The sequence below is a fragment of the Rhinichthys klamathensis genome, unplaced genomic scaffold (assembly GCF_029890125.1).
Source record: "Rhinichthys klamathensis goyatoka isolate OS25496 unplaced genomic scaffold, OSU_Roscu_1.1 h1tg000090l_1, whole genome shotgun sequence".
Lineage (NCBI taxonomy): Eukaryota > Metazoa > Chordata > Actinopteri > Cypriniformes > Leuciscidae > Rhinichthys > Rhinichthys klamathensis.
In genome coordinates this window covers 5,246,413-5,270,385 of record NW_026606629.1, presented here as the reverse complement: position 1 = coordinate 5,270,385, position 23,973 = coordinate 5,246,413, and the positions used below count along the sequence as shown (strand labels likewise).

Here is a 23,973-nt window from a genome sequence, read left to right as displayed (position 1 = left end):
GACGAAGTCCTGGAATGCCCCGCTCTCGGCTAGAAACCGCTCCGATATATCCGCCTCGCTGCGCTCGGTGGACGGAGCCGCCGAAAAAGGTTACTCAGCCATGCCGCCCGTTGAGGACTTGGTCGCCGCACACCTCTGCCCGCCCTCTGCTAGATGGCGCTCTTCCCCCACGCTTCCTTCGAAAGCTTGCAGAGCGACCTCGAGTTTTCATGCTTGCGCCTACGCCGCCGCCGGTCAGGCCGCCGCAGCGCTGCATTCTATGTCTGTCCTCCAAGTGCTACAGAGCGATATTCTCCGTGAGTGGGCCGAAAGCGGTAGAAACCCCTCCCCCGCTGTCACGGATCTGAGAAGTGCTACGGACCTCGCCCTTCGCGCCACTAAAGCCGCCGCACAAGCTCTGGGGAGATGCATGGCCAGCCTTTGTGTAGCCGAGAGACACTTATGGCTCACGCTCGCCGACATGGGAGATTCTGAGCGCGCCGCGTTTCTTAACGCGCCCCTCTCCCCGACGGGCCTTTTTGGATCTGCTGTCACGGGAATCGTCGATCGCTTTTCCGAGGTCCAGAAAGCCAGTCAGGCCATGAATTTGTTTCTGCCCCGCCGCGCTAGCTCTTCCGCAGGCCGCTCTCGCGAGCCTCCTGCCAGAGCTCCACCACAGCGCCCCCCTCCGCAGACTCAAACAGCCCAGCGCAGACAGGGCGGCCGCCCTCGCTCTCGCTCTGACAGCCGCCGCAGACCGCCGCCCCCACGGGGCCCGCGACCCAAGATCACGCTGAAGCCTGATCATCAGAAGTCTGCCTAGCAAAGTTAAGAAAACGACGGTGCTCTCCCGCTGCGGCCGGACCGCCGTCAAAGCTTCGCCCTCTGCCAGTCCCCGTTGTTTCGCCGACTGCTGTAGTGTTGACCGCCACAAACAAGCCGGTGTCCCAGCCCGCTTGCGAGCGACAAAAAGCCGTTTTTACGGCTACCCAGAGAAATCTCAAAAAGAGAAAATTTGCCAGTTGTGTAGAAAATGTGCCCACAATCATGTGCTCACCCATACACACAAGCATAACATATACCGTGTCTCTCTCAGAGCCCCATCACATGAAACGGGCACAGCCCGCTCTAATATCAGAGAACATAAACACGCCCACGAGCTCATGCGCGTGTCCCCTCTCTGCTCGCTCTGTTTCACGGCCCATAGACTCCTCTCTGAGTGCAAATCCCGTTGCCACACACATTCAAAGCGCGCCCACACACTGTGTCCAGCCCGCTATGTGCAGCAATCAGGGCGATATAGCCATTCGGCCACTAGCCGCATGCTCCGAAGCGTGGGAAGCCATTCCAGGCATTTCCCCGTGGGTGCTAAGCATTATAAAGAACGGCTATCTGCTACAGTTTCGCCGCCGCCCGCCTCGTGCGCGCGCGCGGCTCGAATCTACTGTCAGCCCGCTGGCCGCCGGCACGCTCCGCTCAGAAATTGCGACGCTGTTGCAAAAGGGCGCCATAGAGAGAGTCCCACCATCTATGACCGAGTCGGGGTTTTACGGCCGTTATTTTCTGGTTCCCAAGAAAGACGGCGGCCTCAGACCGATTTTAGATCTCAGGTTTTTGAACAAAGTGCTCATGAAGAGACCGTTCAAGATGCTCACTACCAGAAAACTCCTCGCGCAGGTGCGCCAGGGGGACTGGTTCATCTCTCTAGACCTGAAAGACGCCTATTTTCAGATCCAGATAAATCCCCGTCACAGGCCATTCTTACGTTTCGCCTTCGAGGGTCATGTTTATCAATACGCCGTTCTCCCGTTCGGCTTATCCCTGGCGCCCCGTACATTCACGAAGTGCATGGATACGGCGCTCGCCCCCCTGCGGAGCCAGGGGCTGCGCATATTGAATTATCTGGACGACTGGCTGATTTTGGCCCAATCACAGACGGAGCTTCTGTCGCACCGCGCAGTTCTCCTCGACCATCTGAAAACGCTGGGCCTCTCTGTCAACTGGACAAAGAGCTCCCTTCAACCCAGTCAATCGATTTCCTTTCTAGGAATAGATTTGAACTCGGTCACGATGACGGCTCGCCTGTCTACACAGCGCGCGCGCAGTGTACAGCGACTGGCCGCCTCGTTTCAGATGGGCACCCGCACACCTCTGAAAACTTTTCAGAGGATGCTGGGTTACATGGCCTCAGCCTCCGCTGTGCTTCAGCTGGGCCTTCTGCACATGCGCCCGCTTCAGCTTTGGTTAAACAGCCGTGTACCCCACCGCGCGTGGAACACGGGCCGCCAGCTGATCAGAGTTACGCAGACATGTCTCACGGCGCTGCAGCCATGGACAGTAGCAGAATGGTTTCGGCAGGGCGTCACGATGGGGACCTTTTCCCGCCGAAAAGTCATCTCGACAGATGCATCCAACACGGGTTGGGGTGCAGTCTGCGAGGGCTCACCGGCCTTCGGCCATTGGTCGACACAGGAAAGCCCCTTACACATAAACTGTCTGGAAATGCTTGCGGTCGAGAACGCGCTCTCGCGCTTCCTCCCGCTCATTCGGGGACACCACGTCCTGATCCGTTCGGACAACATGGCTGTGGTCTCCTATCTCAACCGTCAGGGCGGTGTCAGATCCAGGAATCTCTTCCTACTGACACACCGCATTTTAGTTTGGTCTCAGAGCCGCCTGCTCTCGCTCAGAGCGACGCATGTGCCGGGCCATCTGAACGACGGTCCAGACATACTGTCCAGGAACCTCATCTCCTCAGGAGAATGGTCCCTGAACACACAAACGGTCCAAAAACTGTGGCGGCTATTCGGCAGAGCAGAAGTGGACCTCTTCGCGTCAGAAGAGAACGCTCACTGCCCAATATTTTTCTCAAGGAGCGAGGACGCGCTAGCCCAGGAATGGCCTCGCCGCCCGCTCTATGCATTCCCTCTGATCGCTCTGCTACCACAGGTAATTCAGAGGATCAGGGACACACGCCACTCGGTGCTCCTCATAGCCCCGCGTTGGGAGAGTCAGAATTGGGTTCCGGAGCTCACTCAGCTGTCACAGACAGCCCCGTGGCCCATCCCAGTCAGAGCAGATCTCCTCTCTCAAGCTCGCGGCACGATCTGGCACCCCCATCCACGGCGCTGGGCGCTACATGCATGGGTGATCAACGACTATTCGTCGATTTGCCAGAGGGAGTAAGAAACACTATCATACAGGCTAGAGCACCTTCCACGAGAAGGCTCTATGCGTCTAAATGGTCTGTGTTCTCAAAATGGTGCACAGACAAACATCTGGACCCACGGTCATGCGAGGTGCCGTCTTTGCTTGTTTTCCTTCAAGAGATGCTGGACAAGGGCAGGTCCCCCTCCACTCTCAAGGTTTACGTGGCAGCCGTCGCGGCGTTCTCTGAACCCCGACGCGCTCAGTCCCTGGGCAAAGACGAGTTAGTCATCCGCTTCCTCAGGGGAGCTAAGAGGATGAACCCTCCGCGCCCCCCTTCGGTTCCTATCTGGGATCTTTCTATAGTTCTCGAAGCAATGAAAGCACCCCCGTTCGAACCGCTCGAGTCTGTGGAGCTAAATACCTCTCGTTCAAAACCGTTTTTCTGACGGCTCTGTCCTCAGTAAAACGCGTGGGGGATCTTCACGCGCTCTCATCCAGCGCCGCGTGTCTTGAGTTTGGACCGAATGATTCTGTTGTCATTCTCAAACCTAGACATGGCTATGTCCCGAAGGCGATTGGTATCCCGTTCAGGGCTCAGATTATTTCCCTATCGGCTCTGCCTTCATCCGATAGTGAGCGCGATGCCAATCTCCTCTGCCCAGTGCGGGCTCTGAGATTGTACACTACGCGCGCTGCCGCGTTCAGACGCGCTGAGCAGCTTTTCGTGTCGTTTGGGGGGCGCACCAAAGGTCTGGCCGCCTCTAAACAGACACTGTCTAGATGGATAGTAGACGCTATCGCCTCTGCTTACGCATCTAAATGCCTGCCCTGCCCTCTGGGCATCAGGGCGCACTCCACTAGAGGCATGGCCTCATCGTGGGCATGGTCCTGTGGAATTTCCATTCATGACATTTGTGTGGCCGCGGGATGGGCCTCCCCGTCCACTTTTGTCAGATTTTACAACTTGGAAGTTCCCGCCTTGCAGGCAAAATTACTAGCTGTCTAACGACCAGCTCCTAAGAAGCTGCATTACTGGGAGTCCCTCACACAACCGGTTCGCCCCTTGTGCTCTCCTTAAATGCTTATACACTTCATGTGCCCGCTCCGCCGGCCTCATACATGCTTATGTATACACTTCATGTGCCCGCTCTGCCGGCCTCATACTACATTCACTCCACGTTAAAAATCCCCCGGTATCACCCTGGGATTCATGAGTGGATTCATAGCGCGCACGGCGTTGACCAGGTGTTCCCGCAGCGTAAGCTAGCTTACGCAATACGAGAGAACCTCTCGTAAGAGAACGAATCGGTTACCTAACGTAACCTCGGTTCTCTCTAGAAGAGGGAACGAGTATTGCGTTCCCGGCCGTGCTTGCGCTACTAGCGTTTCGCTTCACGCTGAAATAAATCAACATATAAGCCTGGGAGAGACTGTTATATACACCATAGCCACGCCCATTCTGGCGGGCCATGACGCAATGAGCGCGCGGGCGCCTCTCATTGGAAGCGGGTTCAGCCCCGCTCTCCCATAGGCTTAAGCAGTTCTCTCTGAGCGAACCAATGAGCTGCTAGCTAGCCTGCTCTAGGTCTGCCGCAGAGGAACTGCGTTGTCAATGGATACAAATTATGAAATAATTTTTTGGCTTCAAACTCTCAGCAAAGATGAATCTTTCCCGCAGCGTAAGCTAGCTTACGCAATACTCGTTCCCTCTTCTAGAGAGAACCGAGGTTACGTTAGGTAACCGATTCGTTCTATTCTATTCTTGGGTGCAATAAGGAACACAGCAGTCATTTTAATGTTCCTAAATCCAAACCGCTGAAGACGCAGTGGCTGAGTTTGTTTTCGAAGGAAATATTCCCCACGAGCAACGTCAATGCTTTCATGTTTGTGCGAATCATTTCTCACCAGACTGCTTTATAAACAAGGGTCAGTATAAAGCTGGTTTTGCTAAGAAGCTGCTCCTGAAAAAAGGATCGGTACCAACTATTCGTGTTCCTGCAGCTGCTCCAGAAGAACTGAAGTGAGTGTAGCGTTTTATTAACCTTTATATTAATATTTATATTTATCTTTGCAAATCGCTAGCTGCACGGTTCACGATGAATGCGGCTAAGGTTTACACTCAGGGTACATTACGGCATGTTTTCTACAACGTTCTCAATATAATTCATAATCCCACGTTTATAATGAACAACGCATTATGGTTATTGTGTTATTGTGTTACAAATGGTGTACGCACAGAACAGAGAGGCGGGGTGAGCAAAGCTCATTATCATTTAAAGGCATATGCACTGAAACGGCGTGCTGAAAACTCTGGTTTTCCCTGTGCTCTAATAACATCAGTTTCTGATGTTTAAGGGATGGTACAGTACCAGGCTGAAGTGGCGTCTGTCAGCCCTCTCAGATTGCTCATCTTCCTGGTTAAACAGAGAGCCAGCTGTGTGGATGACAAGAGTAATAAATATGAATCCTTTGATATCGACAAGAAACACTATGTTCAAACACAATTTAACTAATATATTCAAACTTATGTTTTTCATTTTGTGTAGGTTTTAAACACTTTTATGACTTTTATAAAAATTATGACAATTGTCTTTCTTAAACGGTTTTCTCTTTTATAGCTCCAAAAATATAAGTTGTCAGATAGAGAAGTACCCTCTGATAGAGAAGAATTAGGGAATTATTTAATATGTTTTCAGGTAGGCCTACTGTTATATTGCTGGATAACACTGAGGAGATTTACCTATATTACTGAGAATGACGAAGTAAATCCTAGATGCATCATTTAGAATGGGTTGTAAATTATAAATGAAAAAAATGGCATTTTTTCCTGAAATTAAAAATTAGTTTAAAATGTCATATAGTCATGGGCTCACAAAACTATTGTTTACAGCTATTATTTTAAAACATAATACATTTATTTTAAATTGTATTGTATATATTTTTTTCTGTTAAAGAAAATGTGACATTTAATGAAAAATAATTTTTTTCTCCCCCTGATATATATAAAACTATCTTGCTAAAAAGCATAATTTGTGTGTGGTGGCACCAGAGAACATATTCACAATATTTACAAATCTGAACAACTGGTTTGTCCTGGACAGCATAAAATATGTGAATTGTTAATTCCTGTAAAAGAGCCAGTGCTTCTGTGTTCAGTTCTTTTCATGGCTATGTAAGGTGTTTTTCTTCCAAACTTTTTTTTCTCCATGTTCCCTGCCTTATTAAATCAAAGATAATGTGAGAGCAGATGGCTGCTGCATTGTTTGGACAGATGAAAGACATTCACTGATTACTTTAGATTTTTGCATGACATCAGCGTTCAACTTCATAATGTTTATATCACAAAGAAAGAGGATTTTTTTTTAAACTCACTGTGAACTTCAGGCATGCTGTGCGTGTCATCGTCTCGAGGCTCTATGTGATGGGGGTGTGGGGTTAGAGAGACAAGAGAAAGAAAATGAGCTGTAATTGGTTACAGAAAGCAAAACAGCAAAACAGGAATTAAATAGTGGCTTCAACTTACGCTAGTTCACACTGCCACACTACACTAGTTACCAAACACCAAATATCAATGGCTATTGGGATTTTGCTGGATCGGTATGTTAACCATGTTGTTGTTTTTTGGGGTAGTGAGAAGAAAAACATTTAGCCTACATTTCAATTCAAACAGCAATTATAGTGTTGGTGTTTGTCTGCATTTATTCACCAGTGTGACCCACCCTTAAATATTATGTACATTATGTAATTAGAACATCTTTTTGTAAGATTTGTATGGAACATTGTTGAACTCATTTCACCCAAACAGCAATGTTCTCTCATTGAGCTCTGTATTCAGGACAGATAGACCTTGAAAATTGGATAAAAGAGAGACACTCGAGTCCAGGCACTGAGAAAAAGACATGTGACTGTGTAAAGTAAATCACATGGATGATTCGGCAGAGCCAATTCTCTCTCTCTCTCTCTCTCTCTCTCTCTCTCTCTCTCTCTCTCTCTCTCTCTCTCTCTCTCTCTCTCTCTCTCTCTCTCTCTCTCTCTCTCTCTCTCTCTCTCTCTCTCTCTCTCTCTCTCTCTCTCTCTCTCTCACTAAATCCCTCAAAGTTATGAGGGCCTCTCTCCTCTAAGCTCTGCCTTCAGTGTTCCTGCTGTAAGTCATCTGTCAGACATTGCTTCAAAAATTGTTTTCCATTAACAGATGACACAGTAAGAATCAAATCTCATTTTGTAATAACTAATTGACTTTCTAAACTGATAGTTTTTCTATTAGAATTCAATCAGTAGAAATAAATAGAATGCAGCATGCTAACCTGAGTGGTTGGAACAGGGTCCTACAAGATGCAATTTACAATGAGAGGATAAAGTTGCGGGTCAATCCATTTCCAGTCCATTTTTCATTTAATGTGATTTTTTTTTGGGAGTGATTACGTCTACTATGTATTGGTATTGGAAAACCACCTTTTTTTCTTTTTACTTGGTTTAACCACATGGGACCATCTTTGTGTCATGGACCACAACAAATTTTGGGTTTTACGGATGTTTATGGAAACTTCTATATCTCAGCTCAGGATAGTCCAAGCTCTGTGAAACAAAAACGGATCCCTAGCATATATAAGTATATAAAAATTAGCAAATTCTTGTTCATTAAACTAAAGATTTAAGTCCATATGTGATGATCAAGATTGATCGATGTGCATGATTCCACTTTTAAGGTCAGTATATAATGGGGTTTCGAGTCTCATGGAATGACCTAAAACAGGCTACCTCTGAGGTCAGTTTGAGAGCAGGCACGGTCGCTGTTCAGCCTCTTGAAAAGTGAATTCATGACCTTTGCACTGCCAAAACGCTTGAAGCGAGAGCGTACATTCTCATGGAACCATTCCAGAGTTCCAATCTTAAGGATTCTGTAGGAACAAAGATAAAAAAACAATAAAAAACTAATTTATTCAGTCAATCCAACCCGATCTCTAAGAAAACAAGTATTTTAAGAGGTGGTGATTTCATATTAATTTGTATGATGTAATTTGTATTGAAACGTACGATTTTTTAGAAAACAAACATAAGCATAAAGGTCAACCACTAAACCTAACCGTCGGGGTATAAGAGGATTGTACGAAAAAGAACAAATGAGATCATATTTACCAAAATTCGACCAATTCACCATAATGTAAAATAGTTACTGCGCCACGAGAGTGTGATCATTCAAAAATAGTCATTTCATAGGCTGGATCTACCACCAGTATTGGGATGGAATTTCTACTTTCTTCTGTTTCTTCTCCATACAACATAATTTACTTAAAGGTAGGGTATGGGATTTGAAAAACGGCCGGCAGATTTTGAAAATACACAACTCAAAAGGCCCTACCTTCTTTCCTCCAACACTGGCCCTGACTCCACCCATTCGAAGGACATGGACGCGCAATCATGCATCTGCAAAACTCAGATGTGCGAGATTACACTTACTCTCTCTCTCTCTATACCGGGGCAACTTGCACTTACTTTGACTGGGTCACGAGCTTTGAGTATGCGCACGAAGGGGACACGTGCGCGAGGGGGAGGGGGGTATGGTACGACGTTTGATTGACGCACTTGCTGTCCAATGATTCTAGGAGGTCTTGGAAATGATTGGCTGGAGTTTTTCGAGTCCTGCCCGTTCCACAGATGATTAAATTGCTTAATTTTCATTTCAGTGCTTCAGTGGCTGTAAGTGGGTTAGGAATAGGATTTCAAGTGATTTTGAAAAAATGGTCAAAAAACAAAATCACATACCCCACCTTTAAGCAATAAAAACTAATAGTGTTAATGTAAGACTAAAGAATGTTGTTAACCCACCAACAATATTCACAACTCCACATTTGTTTCAATAGAGTTCGCTAGAGTAGTACATACACAGCATAAGTGAAAAATGCAGAAAGGTCTTTTTGTTTTTTTAAATAAAGTTTATTTACAGGAAGTGAACTTTTTTATGGTTGTGGTTTAGTTAAGTGCAAGCAGAACTGGTGAAGATGAGTCATCAATTAAAGCATTCAAACAATATGTAAAACAGTATAACGTGGGCCTTATTCATGAAGCAGAATTGTTTAAAAACCCATTCTTACATAAATTGTCCCACTATTGAATGTGACAATTTACATAATGTTATTTTTTTTACGTATTCGTAATGATTGTGTTTTATGTCCTGTGTATTGCTCCGTTGATATAAGGATACAAATCAGAAATCACAGGCATGTGTCTGTCAGGTGCTCACCTGGACATATGGCATGGATCACACACCCAACCGCGGTCCTTCTTGTTAAAACGGCTGCAGGACTTGCAGACAAATAGTTTGCAGTCCAGACACTGGCGCTTGCTGTTGACAAGGAATTTGAAGGGCTGCAGACAGCGGATGCAGAGGGAATCACTGAGTTTAGGCTGATATTCCAGCAGCTCTCTCTTTGTATCCTCTTTCAGTATTTTGGTCTTGAGTTCCCTGCATACAGAGAGATTCACTGGCTTACATGCTGATTCTTTTCATTGTGGTGTGTAAAACAGAGTTGTGGTCTTGTCCAAAGCATAACGTAACTGCAATCGACGAAGTAAAATTACGTGTTTTAAATATGAAATCTCGTTTGACAAAACTGCTAGAATATCAGACCCAGCATCATCGGGACGCGTACGCATTCAGTCAGCGATGGGCAGATCTCTTCCTCCATTGCAGCGCATGAATTCTAAAAGTTTACAGCAAAAAAAAAAAAAAATCATGGTATCATTACACATTTTTGGAACGAAATAGCAGGTGTTAATAACAGGTGTCCTGCCGGTTATTTAAAAATAACTTTTGTCAGATTTTCTCTCACTGTGCTGTCTGTGCGATATTACTGTAGTTAATCAGTCATCAATGAAAATGCAAACAGCAAGGCTATTTCAAAAATTTGTGAGCATTCACAAAAGAGGCACGGTATAGCTACATCGCAGGTGGCTTGGAAGACGTGGGTAATATGGTTTATCCATTTTGCAACACGAACTGCAGGTAAGCAACAGTAATTTGTAGCTAGTTTTGTGGTGTGATCTATTACGTTGCCTGGGTACCAGTGAGCAGTAGAGGGGAATCACAAGGTGGTGTGACTAGAGAGAAGTGAATAAGTGATATGAATCTACCCAGACAGCAACATAGTGTCAGCCCAAATCCGGCCCACATCTGGTGCACGTGGATTCCAAAAGGCCCAGATGTGGGCCGGATCTGGGCCGACTCTATGTTGCTGTGTACCCTGCTGCGATCTTTATTCTCAACATCTTAAGAACCCAACACGACAAGTTTGATGTCTACAGATCTCCCTCTTTTCGTTTTCTTTCTCGCTGCATTAAAGATGAAAAGGTTAAACTTCTGTTTTCGCGCAGGCTCAGTGAGGGAAAAAACACTGAGATAAAGGATAGCTCACCTCAAAATGAAAATTTCCTAATAATTTACTCACCCCAATGCCATCCAAGATATCCATGTATTTCTTTCCTCAGTGGAAGAGAAAATAAGTTTGAGGTAAACATTTCTGGATTTTTCTTCGAATAATGGACTTTAATTGCAACCAACGTTTTGAAGTCCAAATCAATGCAGTTTTAAAGGTCTTTGAAGTGCTTTAACCGGCTGTGCACGATTGCAGCTGAGGAAGAGGGTCTTATATAGCGAAACGATAGGTAATTTTCAATATATATATATATATATATATATATATATATATAAATATATATATAATACACTTTTTAACTACAATTGTTCGGATTGAGCTGATCTGCTAAGCGCCGGGAACTACGTCATCACTTTGAAAGGTCACGCTCGATGAGATTTAAACACCCAGGATACGCACACGTAAGGACCATTTTAAACAATAATATGACACAAAGACATAAATGTCATTCAACATACAATACAATTTGAACTATCCTCCTTCGCACGGTCGCTTTGTAAACAGTTGCGGTACCTACGCCGGCAACATCGATGCTCGCAACAATGTTTCCGGTCTAGCTAGATCCGGTGCTTTCAGACAGGACGCGTAATGCGCGGCGCTACGCCAGTTTTCAAAACTTTTTGGATGCCAAAAAGTTTCTATTGGCCGCGCTGGTAATCGTCACAGCGGCAAAAGTTGAACTATTTTGAATTTTGACCACATAGTATGCGCGCCACTGCGCAATTGTGTTTGCTAGGCCAATCGCGTTAAAATGGGTTTGCGTTAACGTCGTTAACGCGTTTAACTGACAGCCCTAATATAATTTTTTTAATGATATCCATCGCTAGATAAGACCCTCTTCCTCAGCTGCGATCGTGCACAGCCGCTTAAAGGTCCCGTTCTTCGCGATTCCATTTTTCAAACTTTAATTAGTGTGTAATGTTGCTGTTAGAGCATAAATAATACCTGTAAAATTATAAAGCTCAAAGTTCAATGCCTAGCGAGATATTTTATTTAACAGAAGTCTCCTTTCAAAGCATACAGCGAACGGCCGGATTGGACTACATCCCTCTACCTCCTTTTTTAATGACGTAGAACAGTTTTTTGACTAATCTCCGCCCACAGGAATACACAAAAAAGGGGGCGTGGTCTTGTTGCGCTCCCACGGAGAAGAAGCACTTTCAGCTGCGCATGCATCTCCAGTTTATGGTAAGAGGCGTGACCTTTCCGGGCAACGTGCGATAAGCTGCTGTCGCATCACAACACAGGAACCGCTGGCACAATGTTATGTATTTCTGAAGGAGGGACTTCATAGAACAAGGAAGTCATCAGGCCGTTTTTTGGACAGTGAAAACAGCAGTATACAGATAAGTAAATTGTGTGAAAAAAACTGTGTTTTTTTACACGCGAAACATGAACACATGTTATATTGCACACTGTAAACACAATCAAAGCTTCAAAAAAACATGAAGAACGGGACCTTTAAAGCACGTCAAAGACCTTTGAAACTGCATTGATTTGGACTTCAAAACGTTGGTTGCAATTTTAGGTCCATAGTCCAAAGAAAAATCCAGAAATGTTTTCCTCAAAAAAATTATTTTCTCTTCCACTGAGGAAAGAAAGACATGGATATCTTGGATGGCATTGAGGTGAGTAAATTATTTGGAAATTTTCATTTTGCTAATCCTTTAAAGGGATACTTCACCTCTGGAAAGATGAATGTGTATTTAATATTGGTCATTTATATAGTAGAAATGTGAAATTATTTTTGATGGTATGGTATTCGAATTAGCATGGTAATTCGAAAATACTGGTTTTCTACTGATACAAAGCTTAATGCTACATCCTGAAGTATCCCTTTAAGGGCAATCGGTTCGTAGCTCTGCTTCAACTGTACGATATAGTCACGAGGAGCGACCAAAACTTCTGACATGCCAGAAATTCATCCGACCATCCGATTGCCTGCCAAGAGGTTAATCGCCTCTCGTTTCCCCCTGTACACTTCACGAACACTGCACGACAAACGGCGCACAAAGCAGAAAATCGGCCCGACCCGAAAAAGAGTCGCACGAGTCAGAATTCGGCTCAAAATCGGACGAAAATCGCACAGTGTATCCCCGCCTTTAGTTTCGTTCATTGTATCGTTTGTAGCCAAAGTATATTTATTATGCCGAGTTCACACTGAACGATTTTAGGCCTGATTTTCGCTCGCCGACAGGTTTTGTCAGATAGCAGACAAAAGCATGAAATCATATGGAAATCGGTGCTCGTTCACGTGAGTGACAATCACGTAGTGTGAATTATCAAAGACGCGATCTGAAAGAATCTGTCAATTCAAAATCCTGCTGTGTTCTAGCGGCACCGTTTGATGGCGTCACACCACACAGGTGCATGCTACCTGGACTCCGAAACGGTTTGGGAGTTTCTTCTTCTTCTTCTAGGATTTAATGGCGGTTGGCAAACCAACTTAAAAGGTGCATTCCCGCCACCTACTGAAATGGAGTGTGAAGCGCATATTGTAAAGGAAGTTTAGACTAAATCTACTCTTTCAAAATAAATAAATAAATAAATAAAATTATATATAAGAGTTCACATAGAAGGGATTTTTACATCCTATTATATAATCCTGTTTCCTTTAAAAATATAAATAACTCATGATAAATTCTTGATTGTTTAGTACCTTCTCCTAGGAGAACCTGAAGTGTCAGCTCATTGATTTCTGTGTTTCTTAAAGCGTGTTTTAGCTGGAACTGCTCTCTTTCATAAGCTTCGCATTCTACTACAGTTTCAGCTAACCAACATTTATCACAATTTCCATTCTCATGTTTACCAATTCTTTGTAAGCATTGATTTAATAAACAATGTCCAATACGCATTCTTGTTACGAATACGTCCTCTTTCCTGTTTCCGAATCTTCTTCTCTCTGAACCTACTTTTCCTTGAATGCAGGGTTTGGGAGTTTGGAAACTTGTTAGGAATTTAACGAATCAATCAATCAATCAATCAATCAATCAATCAATCAATCAATCAGTCAGTCTCTGAATCAGTTCAGGTCAGAGGGGAAAAATGAAAACATCTTAAGTATCCAAAATCCTTGTTATAATCAGTAATTGAAAGTCTAACAGAACTTTTTTGTTAAATATTCATTACAGTTGTCTAAAAATATTAAATCAGTGCCATAATTATTTAACAATGGCACTGTAAATTCGGCACCACATGGAAAATTTAGCTTGGAATCAAATACAGATTTTTAGTTTGTAAATGGGCAAAGTGGGGTTTCAGCTGATAAAGGCCCAATTCTTAATCAGGTGCTCTTCAGTCATTTCTGACCGAAAAATGTTCTGTTTTGAATTTCTAAAAATTACAGCTTCATCGGAATGTTACAAAACTTGGTAACTTTTATGGCATTAGGTATGTGAACACACGAAAAAATTGAGGTCATGATCCGAGCAAGCTAAGTGGTTGTAAAAAAAATAGTGCCTTTTGTGCTCTTCGGTCAAAAATGACCGACCATAGGAAATGAATGGGAATTTGACAAAAAAAAATTGTGTGTACAATCTACAAATTGGCCACGGTTCAGAAAAAAAGTGCTCAACAATGAAGGGGTGACACTCTAAAACATCAAGAGTGCAAACCAGACACACCCACCCACCCACACACACACACTTTTATACACATACACACCAATAAATTGTGATTTTAAAAAAAACTGTTTTGAATTTTAAAAAATCACAGCTTAATCAGAATGTTACGAAACTTGGTGACTTTTATGGCATTAGGTATGTGAACACACCAAAAAATGTAAGGCATGATTCGAGCAGGCTAAGTGGTCGTACAAAAATGTGTCACACTTGTGCTCTTCAGTCAAAAATGACCGACCATAGGAATGAACAGGAAATTGACAAAAACACAAAAATTCTCTACAAATTTGTGCTCAGCAATGAAGGGGTGAAACTCAAAAACATCAATAGTGAAAAACATAACATAATTAATAATTATAATTAATATATTATATATAATGTTTTAAAAAAAATAATAATAATAACATAAATAATAATAAGCTTTGATAAAGCATTACTGTTCATTTTTGTAAATTTTTTATTGAATTGTAATGTTACCTGTAACAAAATGTTTTCTGTATACAGGTTTGACTGTAGTCATAATAATGCAAAAACGTGTACACTTCACATCAAACTTATTTAAAAAAAATGTAAAAACCTTGGCAAAAAGTATTATTTGAGAATTTCTAAAAAAAATGCATTCAAATCCACATCTTAAAAGTGAGTAATTTGGTCCAAAAACAACTAGAGAATTCGCAAGAGAGCTATACAGGCATCTAGTCTGAAATACTGCAATATATAGCACTTTGAGATTTGGTGTCAAATGTAAAGTGCTTTACAAATAAAATTGATTATTATTATTAGTGGGAACACCATGCAATGACATGTTTTATTTAATTTTCTATCAACAGATGGCGCTAATCTGACTTAAAAAAATGGATTTAAAAGGCCTAGTCTCTATTAATCTGAAATACTGCAATAATTGAAGAAATATTTTTAAAAAATTAGAAAAACATTTTTTTCTATTATTTTCAATGGCAAAAATGGACCATAAATATTAATAAGTAACTTCAAATTCTCTCAAAATACAAAATTAAAAAGAAAAAATAGAACAAAAATAAATTGCATTGGTTTTACCAAGGGGGTAATCCACCAGCCGGAAACTGAAGTCTCCCCGGGGGCCGCCATTGGCTAGCAAGCCTTCACCTGCTGTTAGCATTCCATTGACTCCCATTCATTTTGGCGTCACTTTGACAGCGAATAACTTTACATCTGAGGTGTTTAAACAACACATTCTCATCCCAAGGCGTCATCTAACTGACACTTTTGACCATGCGTCAACATGCCGACGCACATGGTACCCTTTAAGCGTCAATGTGAGACGCTCATCCTCGGGCGTCATCTAACTGACGCTTTTGACCATGCGTCTAAATCCGACGCACATGGCACCCTTTAGCATCAGTTAGATGACGCTTCCGTTATGGGTAGGTTTAGGTCTGGGGTAGGGTTAGGATTAGACCACTAGGAGGCGCGTAAGGGGTGCCATGTGCGTCGGCATGTTGACGCATGGTCAAAAGCGTCAGTTAGATGACGCCTTGGGATGAGAACGGGCTGGTTTAAAGACTCCATTTGTCCATTGTTTATTTTTAAAGAAACACGACAATGTATAAAAGGCTCAATTACCTTGTATCTTACGTTATGGTCCAGTAGAAGCAGTTTTTTGTAAAAAAGAACGATTGCGTCATAACACTCTGTCGCACAGTAGAGAAATTACCATATAGCGAGTCATAAAGTTGCTCCTGCTGCTCATGGACAGCTCCTACTCACGCTCTCCGTCTCTGCAAGATTCGTAAGGGAATGATTCAGATTCCTCTTGGCACAGCTACTAGAAGACGTACAACTGTCAGACAGGTTGCTCACGTCACATTTACGTCGTCAAGCTCAGTTTGAGCCTGCGCAGTGCGCTAAGCCATCAGGACGTGAGTGCTTCTAATTGACTTCACTTTTCTCAGTTGAAGTCTATGGGGTCGCTGTGTCCATTTCTTTTACTGTCTATGGGTTTTACTGGGATGGAAGAAAGCTTAATTTTTAGGTGTCCGGTCACTTCTGACCGGGAAGATAACAAAAGGTGCATCTAAATGAAGAGCACCTGAGGGTTATAATTTTAGAATAATACAGATCTGGAAATCAGTAGGCCTGCAATGAACTCCTTAGGGAACTGGTCATATGTGTTTGGCGTTGAATGTGTTATTTGTTTTGACTTTTGTATTATGTGGCACAATCGTAATTAATTTGTGCATTGTCTTGTGTTTTATGTAGAACTGATACTCTCTGTGCATTGGATCCCTTATTTCCATGTTTTGTTTTCTCATTGTGCAGGTATGTTTGTAAAATGTGTTATGTGTTTTAGAGATTAAAGGAGAACTCCGGCGCAAAATGAACCTTTGGTCTAATTACACATTGTTACCTAGTCAACCGTTATCTGAGATTTGTTTTCATGATTATCGAATGTAAATAGTTTTATCTCTAAAAACAGTTTAGTCTATAAAGCTAGTATAACGCTAGTATATTGGGCATAGTGTAATGACAAATAAAAATCGCTTGTTAATACCACTAACAAGGCTGAAAATAGACCCACACTAACACGGTAGCATAATGAGGGTCCCTACCTTCAAACCGAAGCATTGAGAACTTTGTAAGTGTACAGACAGTTTAATAAGAAGATATTTTAAACATACAGTCAACTTCGCGTATACAGGCAGAAGCCATCTTTGAAACACAGCCTTTACCAGTCGATCTACGAACGCCGATCCAAGTGCGCTGGTGAGAATGATAAGGTGAGCGCGAACAGCAGGCTTGGATCGGCGTTCGTAGATCGACTGGTAAAGGCTGTGTTTCAAAGATGGCTTCTGCCTGTATACACGAAGTTGACTGTATGTTTAAAATATCTTCTTATTAAACTGTCTGTACACTTACAAAGTTCTCAATGCTTCGGTTTGAAGGTAGGGACCCTCATTATGCTACCGTGTTAGTGTGGGTCTATTTTCAGCCTTGTTAGGTATTAACAAGCGATTTTTATTTGTCATTACACTATGCCCAATATACTAGCGTTATACTAGCTTTATAGACTAAACTGTTTTTAGAGATAAAACTATTTACATTCGATAATCTTGAAAACAAATCTCAGATAACGGTTGACTAGGTAACAATGTGTAATTAGACCAAAGGTTCATTTTGCGCCGGAGTTCTCCTTTAATTGTTTTATTCATGTAGAATTGTGCATGTTCAGCGCTAGGTGGGGATGTTTCCCTTTATATTGAATTTAATTGAAATGTTCTGTTTTTCATTGAGTGATTTGTGATTAATTCATTTAAGATGTTTATTATAACTTCTCACCTTCAAAAATGATCCACTATACAATCACAAAGCTAAAATATTTCATGAGTTAAAAAGGATTAAAAATAAAATTGTTTAAAATGATTTACTGATTTACTCTCTATGCATTGGATCCCTTATTTCCACGTTTTGTTTCCTCATTGTGCAGACCGCCCAGACAAGACCGTCATACCTAGGTAAACATTTTAGTTTAGGTAAACCATTTAACTTTTGTGCTGGTTTTTCAAAGCAACATGGGATGCGGCTCACCCAAATCCCCTTCCATTTTCAATTTATTATTAGGCCTAACAGTCAGGCCCTCATCTGACCCATAACAAGTAAATACAAACAAACACATATATATATATGCAATAATAAGGGATGCAGTTGTTAGAAACTACTTTACTGGTTCATCTCTGATGATTGTCTTTGTAAACTAATACATACACAGTAATAATAAATTACAGTTAAATAATTAGTTTTTGTTTGATACTTTACTGCACTGAAAGAATAAAAGGTCACTTAATGTCTATCGACTTTATCACTTTATAACAAAAGGTGCAAAATATAAAAGTGTACAAACTATACACATGATACAAATGTTGTTTTATTTGACCAATTTTAATGTTTTATTACATTTTGTTCCTAAAATCCTCTCTGAATCTACCTTCAGGATAATCTTTTGTTTTTGTCAAAGGTATCCGATTTCAAAATCCTTTTTTCCCTTTAAACAACCCATTTTCAAGATTTGATTCAATCCGATAGATTAAATCAATCCGATCTAATTTCTTTTGAACAACTAGGCCCAGATTGCTTTAGATTATCAGCACAAGTCAGCGTATAGAGAGAGAGAGAGAGAGAGAGAGAGAGAGAGAGAGAGAGAGAGAGAGAGAGAGAGAGAGAGAGAGAGAGAGAGAGAGAGAGAGAGAGAGAGAGAGAGAGAGAGAGAGAGAGAGAGAGAGAGAGAGAGAGAGAGAGAGAGAGAGAGAGAGAGAGAGAGAGAGAGAGAGAGGAAATGACTCCACATTCTATCCAATGGTCTCTAGTCTTTTGAAAACCTCCATTCTTAATGTGCCAGTTTCTCAAGCTTTATGGCCAAAGTGATGGCCTTCTAGCACAATGACCTCTCTGTATCACAGCTGTGTAGCATTAAAAATTGGATATTTAAGTCATTTCTGCTAAAGCTGCTCTTCTTAAGAAGAAATCAGCTAAGAGCTTTCCTCCACATGTTGAATGCTTATGTGCCTGTGGCTCTTTCAACTTTTATTTGGCAAAAGTTAAAAGCACTTCAGCACAAGTCCACATGTAAGTCAAATATCTTACATTACAGCATAATCAATTCATATTCAATTTCACTCGAAACTAGTGAAGCTTAGAGAAGAACTATTTTTAAAAATTGTAATAATAAAAAAAAAATTCCCCATGCATATTTTACCCCATATTTCCCTTATTTTATAACCGTGTTCTTTGTTTTGAATATGTGAATTAGATCGAATTACCCCATAGTGCTTGAACATGAAACAGGAACTTATAGTAGCAGACAACTTAATTATTATGAAAGTTCAAATTGCCTTAAACAATTAATCTGCTTAGATTAGCACTTTTTTCTTGAACATTCAATGAAATTGAAGCTTGCAATGCATAAGTGAATGTAACATTGCATTACCACATCCTATTTCCAAGGTTTTTATCATCACCACATTACAACAAAGTCTCCACGGGACCATTTTGAGCTAGCCTTTGCCTTCCAACTGTTAGAGAATTGAGAGAAAAATGTCAGTCATGTGATGTTATTCAATATTCTGAGACAAATCCTATTACCTCTTTTAAAATGGCTGGAATTTAGACATACGTGGGCTCAGCCTGTTGATGAAGTGTCTGAGGAGTCTAAAGCTTAAAAATTCTGCTGTTTTTTAACAAACAACATAAAGTAAAATCATCGCAACAAATTAAAGACAGTTTAGGAATGAATATCATGCCTGTCACAGGAATGGCTTTTTACATGCTTTTTTCTTCAACATTGCCTATAAATTTAATACTTGACAGACATGCAGGTGGCGTGAACAAGTAGTACCACATGTCTGTAAGTGTGACAGTGGATCACATCCGTGACCTTATTATAAAAGGATTAAAAAATCGGATGGTTATGGTCCAGACAGAAGGCTCACAAGATAGGATGTACGTTATATAACCACGACTGCATTCACAAGACCTTTTCTTGACTAGCTGAGTCATTAAGCCACTCCTTAAAAGAGATTTAAAAAAAGGCCAATTAACTGAACTTTAGTGAATGTTTGACACTTTTCCCACTATGAGAGGCTAAAGCCTAGCAGTTGATCTTCCAGAATAGATGAAGTGTACTCATATCCTTCGCTGTTGTCGACATTACACAAACATAATCATACTTGAGCATTGCACCAATAGACATGTTTTTGGTGGTTTGAAGGTTCTTTCAAAAAGTATCAACGGTAAAGTAACCTACTGTACAGTACTTAAAGATATTCTCCGCAGTAGTTATAAGAAGTTATCCACAGTAAATTATTTCAGATTTATTTTAAATGGGTTCACATAAGGCTAAGGGCTGTGGAACTGTTCCTGAGATAAATATTTTCAAGCAGAAATAAATTAATGACAGACATTCCACAGATTCATTTAAATTATAAATCCCAGATGAACAGACTGCAGAAGACCTTTAGTAAGCAAAAACCAGCAAACCACTTAAGGTTTACCAGATCCACAATTCACGAGTTCACACTTACATACAATTAGAGGGAGTAAAGTTTAATGCGTATTTGGCGTGCTATCCGGGGAGAGGGCGCCGAGCTCGGAATTCGGCCCGAACCCAGAGTACTCCCCCCGTATGTAAGTGTTTAGGACTAGAAGAGTGGAGAAGGAGTGGTGGAGGGATGCTGCAAAACTGTCAATGGATTGAGGAGAGACTGCTGAATCAATATGCACCTCTTATCATTGATTGCTGAGTGCTCTCCACCCGTGTTAATTATCTGAACGTCTGAACGTGCTCCTCCCGAACTTTGTTAAAGGCACAATATGTAAGATTTTTTCACCACAAGAGGGCGCAGTTTCCAACAATAACAAAGGCGTAGGTTGATGACGCAGTGATGAGCTGAATGATGGGACTTGCTGTCAAGCTGATGGATCTAATAATGTTTATGGATGAGTGCAAACATTCATGTTTTTTAACATTACAGTGGTACGAAGCAGGTCGCGATTGCTAAAGAGACAGATATCACACGCGAGTCCCGCGGATATAAAGGAATAAGGACATTTAATTCTACCGAACTACCCGCAAGTGCTGGATTACTCACACAGGTCAGTTTATTAGACGAATTAAACTTGTGAGGTAACACAGCGCTGCTTCACTTGGTCTAACGTTACACTATCACACTAAACGGCATTTAAATGTGTGTTGAAAGTTATAATGTTATACTATGTGTTAGTTCGTTTGCTATACGAAACTAGCAGTGAGCTAGATCAACATTAGAATAACATACTGACCATATTCTAACATTTCATCATGTTGAGCTAACGTTATATAACATTGATTTGTTTTATGTACATTTGTTCACCTGTCTAATAAAGCTGTCAAGTCGTGACTCGTGAAGCTCTGTCAAGTCCAAGTTAGTCGCGGACGTGGAGCTCTCGGCATCTCAAAAACGCCACGCTGATATTGATCCTCATTTTAGTTCTCCTTGTTTGTCCCAAAGTCTGCTTGCCATGGTCTATGGTTGAAAGAAACAAGAACTGCGTGCCGCTAAACGTTATGCACTACGCAGTTGTCCACGTCTGTCGCCATGGTTACGTCATGGCTATGGCAGTATGAACGGAAACCGAGGATAGCGAGGATATTGCGTCATCGACAGGCGACATTTTTTTCCGGGACGGCCACTTATTGAAAATTGGAATTTCTCTGAAATAAAAAAAATCTTTGGAGACTTTTGGGATATTGTAAGTACACAACTGCAGGAAATATATCACACTGTGCAAGTGATTTTTGGATATTTTATTACAAAATTCTTACATATTGTACCTTTAATAAAACATCATTATGAGTAAGCCATTCGGATGGGTCCAATGATGGGATAATCAGACAAAACCATCAATGAATATCTGAAGACGAGATCAATGATTCTGTTTCTTAATGCCCAAGATACAGCACAGCATGCATAGTAAAAGTTGATTTACAGTTGGTTGTACTGGCTGTTAATACCATATAAATGTGATTATGGGTGTCTCACCCTAGTCTGTCCTCTTCTTTCTGTCGCAGGTGGAAGTCTCTCTGGATAACCTGCCAAACATGCTTGGCTTCGTCATCTGTTAGCCTGGACAGATCCAAACTCTTCCCATTGCTGCCGCTGGGCATCATATTGAATCTCATCTGGTAGAATGAGGAAGCCAGTGAACTAAACCACAGTCCCACTTTGTTACCAAACGTGTAGAGTTTTCAGAGACAGAACAAATATCCGGCCTCATTAATTGCATGCTAGCACCCAGCTAGTTTAAACAAGTAATTTACTTCTCACAGATTGAACAGTTTATTTAAGATAATTTGCTTAAGAATGAATTGCCACTTCAAAGATTTATTATACAACAATTTTTGGGAGTGAGCTTATTTGTTAACTAAATGGTTATGTTGCATTTTTCATTCTGTCATTAGACTGTCATCCATACTTGGGCTGAATCTACTGCCTAAAATAATTTCTACTTTAAAACTTAAAAAGTAAAATGTAAAAATGTCTTAAAATTTTGAAAATTAAAAAAAAAATGTAATATCTGTTTTAATAGCATTTTTTTTTATCAGACAGTTTTATTTTTTGTTTTTTTTTTTGTATTAACATTTTACGCCCTATCTCTGAACCTTAGAATTTGTATTTCTTTGGGTTTTTTTTTGGCTGCTTAACCTTTAAGACTAATGTGCAGATTGTGGGTCAGACATGAGTGTCAGACATTGTCTATTTGCAGATAAAGGGATGTTTTTAGTTCTCCTAAAAGAAAACAACATCAATTTGTTTAATGGTATAAACAAATCAGCCTATTAGAATCAGTAATTTAATGTCCTTCCTTTAAACACTTGAATCGCCACGTAGCCATGTGACTAGTGAGCAGCTGAAAATTATTTTTAAATCCAATGACATCTTCCCTTTACAATGATGAGTTGAAAATACTCAGTTAAACAGTGTTTATTCAAAGAAGCATTAATTCCTTCTCAACTGCAAAATGGGCAACTAATCAGCAGTGCTCTATAAGTTATACTGTTTTCAAGTTCTCTGCCTTTCCTGAGTAGTTCATGACATTAAAGCAACAAGGAGTCTTTTCACCCGATTTGCCATAAAAAGCACAGTTTCAAACACATATTGTGGAAAAATATATTATTATCCAGTCCATTGCATTACACCATTTTTAGGTAAATGATTAACATGATTAAAAAAAATGTAGAGGTGATGTAGAATAATTTTGTAACATTTTACAAACTAAAAGTATTTTATTTATTGCAATGGGTTCTCACATTGTATCTGCCATTCCACTGAACATCTGCGCTTAAGCTCTTTTATCCTACCGCTGGCCCTTAAGGTCTTTATACAACGGAAAACTGGTTTATTTTTAAGCAATAAGAAATAATGCTGCAGCCCTCTAGGCATGGTATTTCCTTCATATACAACAGAAGAAGACTACCTGATACATAGCTATGGCAAGCTTTGCTTCAAGACACTTAAGGATTTAGAGGAATGTTGCAAAATCATCAAAACTATACAAATTACAAAATAATTGTAATCATTTTACACTTATAAAGTGTACACAGGACCTTTATACAGATTGTGTCTTTATATAGCCTGATAACAACTATATATATATATATATATATATAAAATAAATTACCTGAACTTGGTTCAGCAGCATGTAGTAGTCCAGTTGGATTGGAGCTGACCAGTTTCAGGCAGAAAATCAAACTGCTGTGTTTATCACATGTCCAATTAACTGGGGTTGGGAAGGGCCAGTGAAATATTTAAACCCCTCCTCAGAGTTTTCTTTGAAACAGCATCTGATTTAATCTTTTAAATTAGCGTCAGCAAAAGCTGGACATTGTTAAAGCTAAAATCAGCATAATAGTCACAGGTTTCACACTTGTGTTGCAGGTTTGTTTTTAGTAGCATACTTGTCATACAAGTATCCATGTTTGCATCACAAACTGTAAGCTTTCCCTTCTGATTTGCAGGGGGGGGGGGGGGTTTAACTGTATAGCATAACATAGTGTTGTTATTGCTATTTGAGTCTGATACATTTTTTGTTGAAATTATTTATCAATTATTTTGTATATTAAAATTATAGCAGATCCATAGTTAAGATGTGAAAGCATGAACAGAGACGATTTGTAAAATTCCATATAATTATTCATCTTATGTAATACTGCACTACTGAACCCTCAGTAGTGGTTAAAATTCTATGGTTCATCCATTTTTAATTGATTTTCTACAAAATAA

At 41.1% G+C, this 23,973-nt stretch overlaps 1 protein-coding gene across 1 annotated transcript in view; it reads right to left on the bottom strand.

Annotated features, from left to right (window-relative positions):
- The window catches only part of mlphb (melanophilin b), a 35,949-nt gene extending 12,501 nt beyond the window's left edge, over window positions 1-23,448 (bottom strand). The window contains exons 1-6 of the mRNA XM_056251950.1: window positions 23,372-23,448; window positions 21,733-21,872; window positions 9,371-9,592; window positions 7,888-8,027; window positions 6,502-6,543; window positions 5,499-5,563 (exon numbers count right to left, since the gene is read on the bottom strand). Coding sequence (XP_056107925.1) covers window positions 5,499-5,563; window positions 6,502-6,543; window positions 7,888-8,027; window positions 9,371-9,592; window positions 21,733-21,872; window positions 23,372-23,392 — 630 coding nt within the window. The 5' untranslated portion in view covers window positions 23,393-23,448. The remainder of the gene's footprint in view (window positions 1-5,498; window positions 5,564-6,501; window positions 6,544-7,887; window positions 8,028-9,370; window positions 9,593-21,732; window positions 21,873-23,371) is intronic.
- Window positions 23,449-23,973: the final 525 nt, after the last annotated feature.